The sequence below is a fragment of the Notothenia coriiceps genome, unplaced genomic scaffold, assembly GCF_000735185.1.
Source record: "Notothenia coriiceps isolate Sejong01 unplaced genomic scaffold, NC01 NC01_scaffold00017679, whole genome shotgun sequence".
NCBI classification, from domain to species: domain Eukaryota; kingdom Metazoa; phylum Chordata; class Actinopteri; order Perciformes; family Nototheniidae; genus Notothenia; species Notothenia coriiceps.
Genome location: NW_011350380.1, coordinates 1 through 10,228, shown reverse-complemented (window position 1 = coordinate 10,228; position 10,228 = coordinate 1). Strand labels below are relative to the sequence as shown.

The 10,228-nt window shown below is 43.2% G+C and overlaps 1 protein-coding gene across 1 annotated transcript; it reads left to right on the top strand.

Moving 5' to 3' along the window:
- Positions 1–2,351: 2,351 nt before the first annotated feature.
- LOC104950490 (trinucleotide repeat-containing gene 6B protein-like) lies at positions 2,352–10,224 on the top strand (the record flags this gene model as incomplete). The annotated part of the gene is made up of 5 exons (XM_010777015.1): positions 2,352–2,668; positions 4,755–4,842; positions 5,152–5,173; positions 5,710–6,132; positions 7,651–10,224. Coding segments are annotated over exons 2-5 (3,076 nt in total), but the record flags the coding sequence as incomplete, so codon positions are not given.
- Positions 10,225–10,228: the final 4 nt, after the last annotated feature.

Below are 10,228 nucleotides of genomic sequence, written 5' to 3'. Positions count from 1 at the left end.
GGGGGGGGGGTCGAATAATCGATTATTATTCGCCAGGGCTGTCCGATTTTCGATTTTGAATCATGGTCTGTTTCTGGCATCCCTAATAAGTACATCAGGTTTCATAGAGCCAAACATTTCAAGTGCTACTCAACTAGCTTTAGATAAGCCAGTCCTTTGTTCGTATATAAGTGCTTTGTTAGTCATTTTGTGGAGTCGAAGGAGATGAGTTTTCAGTCTGCGCCGGAAGATGTGTAAGGTTTCTGCTGTCCTGATTTCAATGGGGAGCTCATTCCACCATTTTGGAGCCAGGATAGCAAACCCACGTGTTTTTGCTGATGGGAACTTGGGTCCCCCTCGCAGTGCGGGTGCAGCGAGCTGTTTGGCTGATGCAGAGTGGAGTGCACGTGCTGGGGTGTACGGTTTAACCATGTCCTGGATGTAGGAAGGGCCAGATCCATTCACATATAAATTGGGATTGTATTCTGTTGTAAGCGGCATGTAGCGAAGGGTGCAAATCAGGTGCAAAACTGCTTATCCACATTTTGTATTCGCAGTAAATTAAGTGTTCTTCTTGGTCTGAAATAATGCTTACTTAAAATACTTAAAAGTATCAAACTGATAAAGCTGTTTTGGTAAAAACACACATTTTTTAAAAGAAAGGAAAATCATTTCTGAGTATGACTGAAAGTCAGCAAATGCTGCATTTGTATTAACACTAAACTGTACAACAGGAGCCGTAGCACACAATGACAAAATGGTCTGTTGGTTTCTATTGCAATTTTTTTGTAACCAGTTTCAATATTAAATGAATACAAAAATATTGGTTTTTAATTCATGTTTGTGCTCAAATATTTCAGACTTGGTCTAATTGTTAATGTTTTTATTTAACTATGACAGCAGTGATGCAGTGCATGAGCATTTCATAAGGAAATAATACTTGAAACACAACCAACTAGACTGGATTTTTTTGTATTCCCAATTTAAGAAGTTCTATGTTCTCATTAAACAAATCCTATCCCTTTTTATTATATTTTTTTAATGCAACAAAATATGAAACTTTAAGGTTGCAACTTTTTTGCTGTTTATTTCTGATCAAAAACATTTTACAGACTTCTGTCGGACTCATTTTTAAGAGCGTTTAGCAACATCCTTTTCAAGATGGAAATGATATCTGAAAACATAATAAAGGATAACAAAAACAAATATACAAATGTGTTATGCTTGAGTTTAAATTTGAACAGGCAGGGTGGGGGAATTTAAATAATATATATGTTAACTTAATGCTAAAGGCACTAAAGAATGGCTTCTTTTCTAATAAACTTATACCTTTATTTGTCCCACAGAGGGGAACTTTACATTGTTACCTCAAAAGTGGAGATAGGGACAACAAATAAAAACACTATTAGAAAGGGCATGCACATAATATTTAAAATGCATTTTACAATTTACATATTGCACACAAGTGTTATTGCACAACAGAGGTGTCGTAGTCTTTGTTTATATGGATATGGAGTTTAGCAATTATCATAAAAGGATGAATCATTTACATCTTCCGTAGCAGACTGAAAACACACCTGTTTCAACTGCACCTCGGCTAATTAAAATAATACAATGAAATAAAAATAATATTTGAGAGGTGTAGCTTAATTGAAGCCATTGAACTAGCACTTACAATGTTTGTCGCTTTGAATGAAAGCAAATGCTAAATTAAATGTAATGACATTTATTGTCATGAAATATAATGTTTTTCTGATTATTATTTTCCAAGGACAAACCCAAACGCAAGATACACTGTACAATAAATCACCTCTGGCTGGAAGAGAACTCTCTGCTCCATAGTTTCTCTTGAAATAAAACCACGTTGTACATTTTACACATATATAATCTGTTCAATATTTAATATTTAATATTCCATGTCATATTTTTGAATATATATATTTGTATATATAATATCTACATGTATATTTTCTATTCTCTTTTCTTTTCTTTCTATTCTTGTTTATTTGTAGTTTTGTTTTAGTGTAAAATGCCTTGTCTTTTATGCTGCTGCAACAAAAACAATTTCCCAAATTGGGATCAATAAAGTACCATCTTATCTTATATTATCTTATCTTAAACGTCTCTACAATATTGTCATTAATGGGAGCACAAAGGTTTAGCTCAAAAAACAAATTTACAGTTTGGTTATTCCAAAAATAAATGCTCAATAGAGTCTCTATACACACCCACAGCAGAAATGTTTGTTTACTTATTTGCACCGTGCACCCGCGTGTATGACGTCGTGTTTACAGTGTCAGCACGCCCCCTGGTGGCGCGTGCCCGCTCCTCCTCCTCCCCTCTCTGATCAACATCCAGCCTGGTGATATCATTTGCTGCTAAAGCCTCCACACAGAAGCAAAATGGCCGATAGCAAACTAACCGATCACACAGCGTCTGACAGTCATCAAGGGGTTATGCATGTTTTGTTTACAGCGTGAGAACTACAGTCGCTCACAAAAAGGAATACTCGCCTTTTCCTCGTTTTTTTTCTACGATTATCCTTTCGGTGATGTCATTTCTTATTCAATTTAGCCTTGAACGCCTCGAAGAACTAGCTCGCTAGGCTAGCTACCTTTGCTAGCCTGCTAGCGGTGGGTCTGCAAGAATTTTTGCACAGAAGCACTTTATGTCCTATGTGATTCCCGAGGTGAGTATTTTAACATTAACGTAGCTTTCATATTGTATTTGCTTCTTAATCAAGTTGGATATTTCGCGTTTAAACAGGTAGTAACATTAGTGTTTCTCAGTTTATGTAGCTTGTTGCAATGCTGAAGAAACGTCACTGAAGTTCGTCGTTTGATTTGGCCCTGTCGACCGTTATCGTTATGAACCAGCCTCACTTGTTTTACTATAAAGTTACGAATAATTACCGTAAAGTATGTAAATTAAATGATATCTGTTCCACTGTAGACGAATAATTACCGTGAAGAATGTAAATGAAATCAGAATCGAGTTTATTGCCAGGTCCGTTAACACAACATTTTTCTTAAGTACAGTACTCGAGTAAATCTACTTAGTTACTTTACAGCACTGCGAATAATTACCCTAAAGTAGGCTAATTAAATTATATCTGTTCGACTATAGACAAATAATTACCGTAAATTAAATTATCTCTGTTCTACTATACACCAGTGGTGTAAAGTAACTAAGTACATCAAGTACAGAACTTAAGTACAAGTTTGAGATACTACTTCTACCCCCTCTAATTCGGAAGTAGATAGTGTACTTTTACTCCACTACATTTATTTAATACCTTTTTAGTAATTTTACAGATATGGATTAATGATGTGAAATCTGTAATCAACACTTAAATCAGACTTTAGTTATTCCTGGAGTAAATTAACAAGCTACCCTGCAGTATATAAAGTCATTAAAACTAGCTGCACCTCTACCAGCTTTGATAACAATTTAATAATCAATCATTATAAAACATATCACATTATTCTGGAATGGGCCAATCTGGACAATGAGTACTTCTACTTGTTGTACTTTAAGTATATTTAGGTGCTAATTATTTTACTTAATAAATATTTTGAATGCAGGACTTGTAACAGATAATTCCTGCTCTTTGGTACTTCTACTTTTACTACTACACAATTTTAGTACTTTTTCCACCTCTGGCATAAAGTATGTACATGGGATTATCTCTGTTTGACTATATATGGGGACATATCTTTAAATAACACGACGTGCTTTTTGTTTGTAGTCAACTGCGTAGAGGTTAGTTTTTAGTCCCACGGAAGCACCAGGCTTTGGGGCAAAGTACTCCCTCTAGCCCCCGGCTCTCAGGTCACTGCACACGGCCCCTCAGCTGGTTTGAAGTCGGTTAGCATTAGCTAGTTGCTAACTCGAGTGAAGCTCTGTTAGCTGCTCCTTACTGGCCTATTATTTACATAACATTCTCACTGTTTGCTCCTAAAGTGGTTGTAAACATCCGCTTTTTTAGGGGATACATGCAATACATAAACTGACCATTTAAGGTCATGCCAGGTGTGAATCTGTTTCGGATACAGTGACGGGTTAGAGGAGCCATACGTTGTCCAGCTAGCTTACGTTAGCGTTGAGTGACATGATGCTAATTATGTGCAGCTTAGCTAACAGAAACACAGGGCCCAGTTGCATTTACAGCTCTCAGGTTTCTAATATCTGTTTACATTTCCACATTAAAATAATATACATAATTTACATTAATGAAAGCTCCTATGGTTTGTTTTGCTTTATACCAAATAAGCTTACATGACTTGAGTTGTGTAATCGCATGTTGTATAGGTATACTGGTCTGTCATAACACTGGACAGATCCAGTTATATACTCTCAATGAAGCTAGTATTCTGTGGATCATGCTGCTATTGTAGTCTCTACTGTAATGCAGGAAAGCTGGTCTTTACCAGAAATGTTGGAGAGTTTAGAGTCACTTGTTTGGCCGCTGCCTGCGTTGTCTGTTGGTTGGTATTGCAATCGTTTGCTGGTTAATGAATTATGCAGTGAGAAGCTAGGCTACCAAGGGCTGTTGTCAAGCTGGTTAACATTACAGTGCTTTACACATTTGACCATGTAGTAAATGACTTGGCTGTCATCAGATGAAATCCTTATTCATTTGGAGTGAGAGTGTGTATATATACATGTGTGGATGTGTCTGTGAAAAGATGTGCTTTTGTGAGCTTAACATTACTATCAGTGTGCCTCTGTGTGTGTTTACATACATAATTGAACGTGTACATTGCTCTTCACAGACAGGAGAATCAGGAAAGGGAACAGTAGTTCATGGAAGACAAGAAAAAGAAAAAAGAAGATAAAAAGAAAAGGGAAACCTCTCAGAAGGTAAACAAGTTAACAGAACATTCCCAGCTGACTTTGCCTGGTTTTGCACATGATATTCTGGCTTACATATCGTTACCACTTTTCTTGGCAAGGACTGTGTTTGTTGAATTGGAATATTTTATTAGGTTTTATGGACTAGCATCTTCAGAAGGATGTTTTCATGCTTGGAAATTGTAAAAATGAGCATTCCATGTGATGTTTGCTCGGATATTGCCTTGCTAGCATATGTCCTGGTGTATCATATTTATTTGCCACCAACAAATTATGTTCTGCCTTTTTGATCTTACTCACTTATTCTTTGTCTTTTAGGTGCCAGAACAGAAAATCAAAGGTATGTTTATTTTTAATATGATCATGTCAGTGGCAGTCTTTTATATCTTGTTGTTAAATATGCTTTAATAAGTAGTATCCTGTTTTTAAAGCACAACTGCGATGACCATGAGTATTAATTCGTAGGATTATGCACAAATAAGCTCACATTTTAGAAACTTGCCACCTATTCTTAAACTTTTAGCCACAGTATCTTCACTTATCTGCATTTTGTTTACATCTTGTCAGAATTGAAGTTCCCAAACTGTCTTTCTCTCCTTTATCATGTTTAAGTCATTGGTTAATATCCATAACATTCATCTGTTTGCAACTTATATATTTCAATATTCCAATTACTTGTATATAGACAATTCTGCACTATTTCTACTATATTATATTTTATTTTATTTACTTGCACTATTATCTGTTTTATTGTGTTGCACTGTTGAAGGTGCCTGTAACCTAAGATTTTCATTGTCATAACTACACTGTAGCTATACACAAATGACAATAAAAGCCTTGAATCCTTGAATATATTTTATTTTCTGTGTATTTCAGTGCCAGAATCAGCCAAACCCTCCTGTTCCCAGGCTCTAGCCACCCCAGGCTCAGTGTCCCCCAGCCCTGGCCCTGTTGCCCCCTCGTCTCCCAGTCCTGGTGCAGCCGGGGTTTCTGCACAAGTTCCTCCTGGTGGCGGGAACAATGCAAAGCAGCGGACTGCTGTGGCCAACGGACAGCCCACCTCCTCCCCCTCTGGAAGCCAGACCTCCCAACAGCAGCGATACATGTCCAGAGAGGTTCCGCCGAGATTTCGCTGCCAGCAGGACCATAAAGTGCTACTGAAGAGGGGCCAGCCGCCGCTGTCCTCCATGCTACTGGGGGGAGGCGCAGGGGACGGGGGTGTTGGAGGAGGCAGTGGCTGGGCAGGCGCCCCATCGCTCTCCTCCCAGGGAGCCGATGCAAACACAGCTGGAGGCGCAGGTGGGTTAATGTCTCGGAAGAAGACAGGGCTGCTCTATTATGGCAAAAATCATAATCACGATTATGTTGGTCAATATTGATATCACGATTATTAAATAAGATTATTCATTGACTTTGAAAACATCCATTTATTGAACTTTTAAAAAAAATGTATAATGCAAGACAAATGCAGCAAAATAATGTTTTTATTTCGATTACGTTGTTTTCGTAATCGTTGCAAGCCAGAATCGTAATCTGGATTAAAATACGATTAATTGCACAGCCCTAGAAGAAGATGATCGAACTTGATATGAAGTCCACTGAACAATACATTTTTAGAAAGGCCACTTTGCACTTTACAGTTTATCAAACAGCAATATAACATCTGCACAGCTCTCCACTTTCTCTCCACAACTTTTTCAGATTTTTCTTTATTTATATTTTGTGTAGATATTTATCTTTTTAAAATCTTGTTTTTCTTTCTTATTGTGCTTATGTATGTACTATTTACACCAAAGCGTGCTAACCTTTCTTTAAAATAAAACTGATTCTGATTCCTAACATCATTTTACAACAGCATCAGTTGACATTAGAGAGATTAATAAGGGTAGGATAGAGGGGATGACATGCGTAAAAGGACCCTAGGCTGGATTTGAACCTGGGTCTGTTGCAGCAGGGACACTGGTCACCAAAAATACCTACAATTTTAGATATATAAAGTTTTAAGTGGCAACAATAATATGTACTCACTGAACTGACTAATAATTGTTAGTAATAGAGTGCCACAGTGACGCGTCCTAAAACCCGTAAAGTAAGTTAGCATTTTACCACTTCCGGTTCCTTCGACAAAAAGCAATGCAATTTCTCCATAGTTTAGGAAAATAGCTGGAACTAAGGTCTGTGGTTGAGACACATTAAAGAGACGGATCACGTTTTGTTCTACAACATTAAATACACCAGCAGTGACCCCACTGGGGATTTCTGAAGAATTTACGTGTCTGAAAAACGAAGTTGTCGAGGCCGCTGTACGTCATTACGCCGAACACGTAAAACACTCCCGCTAAGTTTGTTGGCCCTGTTCTGCTTGAAAGCAAGTACCTGCCTCCTGCAAACTGTTCAAACAAACGCTTCAACTTGTACCATTTAGAATCTGAATATGGATCTTAAGTTGGCGTGACGTTGAAGCAGCGACCCTGCTGTAGTTTGTTTATAGCATAACGTTAGCATTTTGCTTCTGGCGACTAGATTTATGATTTAGAAAATGATAAAAGTAGGGTAGACATGAGGAGATTATCCGGCTGAACAAAACGTGATCCGTCTCTTAAATGTGTCTCAACCACAGACCTTATTTCCAGCTATTTTCCAAAATCCTATGGAGAAATTGCATTGCATTTTTGTCGAAGGAACCGGAAGGAGTTTACTTCCTGGTTTTAGGACGCGTCACTGTGGCACTCTATAGGAGAACCATCTGCTACCTATTTGGTGTTGAAAATGCTTAAATTGTCAATCAAATAAATGTTCTCCACTTTGTCTCCATAGATTCCAACCTGGGTTCATCCTCCACTTCACCCCCCAACTCATCCTCATCATGCGTCGCTGCTTCTACTACTACTACTTCAACTTATGCAAATTCCACTTGGGGGGCGGGCTCGGGCAGCCAGTCCTCCTCTCAGGGCTGCGGGAAGGTAATAGTGGACAGGACGGACCTGGGGGATTGGCCTAGCATCCTAGGAGGGGCCAACTCGAGTTCTGATGGGGCCGGAGGAGGAGGAGGTGATGAGCAGGAGCAAGACCGCCCTGGAAACAACAACAACAACAGTAGTGCCTCGTGGAGTGAGAGAAACATCCAGCAGAAGGGAGGAGCAGCAGCAGCAGCAGCAGCAGCAGGAGGAGGAGGAGGAGGAGCAGGGAACATGGACAATCCTTCCTCGCCTCGTTCTTCTCCTCTTTCCCCCTCTTCTTCCTCGCTTAATGAATGTGTTCAGTCGAGCGGCGGCGCGTGGAGCTCTTCCTCCTCCTCTCAGGCGGAGACGGGGCTCGGGTCGGCAGCGTTTTACAATTCCAAAGTCTCCCATATTCTTCCCGGGCCTCAGGAGAGCCCCGCAGGTGGCAACAGCGGCGTCCCTGGTGCCAATTTCAACCCCAACGTGAACCCCTCCGCCTGGCCCGCCCTGGCGACGGGTGGGACGTCGACTCCAGCTGGCGACGGACTTCCACTACACTCGTCCATTACTCCGGCTTCCTCGTTCTCTGCCAGCACCGCACTCATCACCACTCACCCTCTTTCATCTGTGAATCAGCCTAGCGTCCATCAGACACAGACAGCTGTAGGTGGAGCTCAGCAGCACTTAGGAAACCTCGGGCCGGAGTCGGGTTCAAGAGGACCAAATCAAGAAGGCGGAGAGCGGGACTGCGGAGGGGCAGAAGGAGAAGGAAGTGTCGGCGCTTTGTCTTCCTCTTGGAGATCCATGCCTTCGGTGTCCTCCGACCCGAGTGCAGGTGGGAGCTCGCAGGAAGACGGGTGGGGTGGAGCAGGAAGTGGAGCAGGAAGTGGAGCTCAGGGGCAGGACGGGAGTGTGTGGGGCTTTGGAAGCCAGGGTGACAAGGGAGGGTGGGGCAGGGGAAACGATGGTAGCTCAAATACCACAGCGGTATCTCAGGGAGCGTGGGAAGGAGGCAGTTCAGAAGGGGAGTGGGGGGGCACGGCGGGAGGTGTAAGTTCGAGCAACTTAGCAATAGGAAGAGGAGGAGACGGGAGCAGCAACAGCAGCAGCAGTGGAGGCAGCGGCAGCGTTTTGAAGGACTCCACCTCACCAAAGTTGGCAACTATGACAAAAGCTTGGGACAATCAGAAAGGGATGGAAAGTGGGGATGGGGAGTGGGGGGGAGGGCAGGTGGGAGGCCCGGCAGTTGGGGCGCCTTCATCCTCGAGCGGAGGAGGGTCCACAGCTGGAAGTGGCGGAGAAGGGAGCGACAGCGGACATAAACAAGAGCAAGCCTCGTCCGAACAGCCGTCCTCCGAGAGAACCTCCAATGCTGACGTGGCCTTACAGTGCATGCTCAATCGATCTGACCTGGACCCCCGGATTCTTTCCAACACCGGGTGGGGGCAAACCCAGATCAAACAGAATGTGGCCTGGGACCTGGACCCCGCGACGGGACAAAGAAGCAGAAACGAAAGAAGCTCTTCATCTTCCTCTGCATTCCCATCGTCCACCATGAACACCACCACGAGTCGCAGCTACCCGTCTAACACCAGTTCAATAACTAACGATCCATCCAGCTCCGGAGCGAGGGACGGCTGGGAGGGGGGGGCTCCACAGACCACCTCCGGTCCTCACATGGGTGGTAGCTCTGCGAGGAAGCCAGCAGCGCCAGAAGAAGCTGGAGGATGGGGTGAGCCTCCACCTGAGAGCCAGGGCAAAGGTTGGGGGACTGAAGAGAAGAAGTGGGGTGATCACAGAGGAGGAGGAGGCGCAGGAAGAGGAGGAGGAGAAGGACGAGGAGAAGGACGAGGAGAAGGACGAGGAGAAGGACGAAGAGGAGGAGGAGAAGGAAGAGGAGGAGGGAACTGGAGAGACTATGGAGAACAGGGTACAGGGTGGAAGGAAGGTCCAGAGGATAAAGGGACATCGGGATGGAAGGGCAGTGGAAGAGGAGAAGCCGGTGGTTGGGGAGGAGACCGGGGACAGAGGGACTCCATAGCTGGAGATGGACGAAGCAGAGGAGGAAACCACTCCGACGAGAAGGGATCTTCCTGGGGTCATTCAGATGATTCTCAGGGGGGAGGATGGGGAGGAGGGGGAGATGTGGGTGGAGGCAAATCTCACCAGGACTGGGGGAGTTCCAAGCCCCACACAGCAGCAGCAGCAGCACAGATACCAAACAGCCAAGTGGCACCAATGAAAGCCCCAAATCAACAGCAGCACCAATCACAGGGCCCGCCGCCACAAGGAGGCCCGCCGCCACAAGGAGGCCCGCCGCTACAAGGAGGCCCCGCTCAAGGAGGTCCCGCTCAAGGAGGTCCCGCTCAAGGAGGTCCCGCCCAAGGAGGGTGGAACAGCCGGTCCAACGTCGGCGGTGGAGCTCCACCTCCCAGGAATCAGAACCAAAGTTC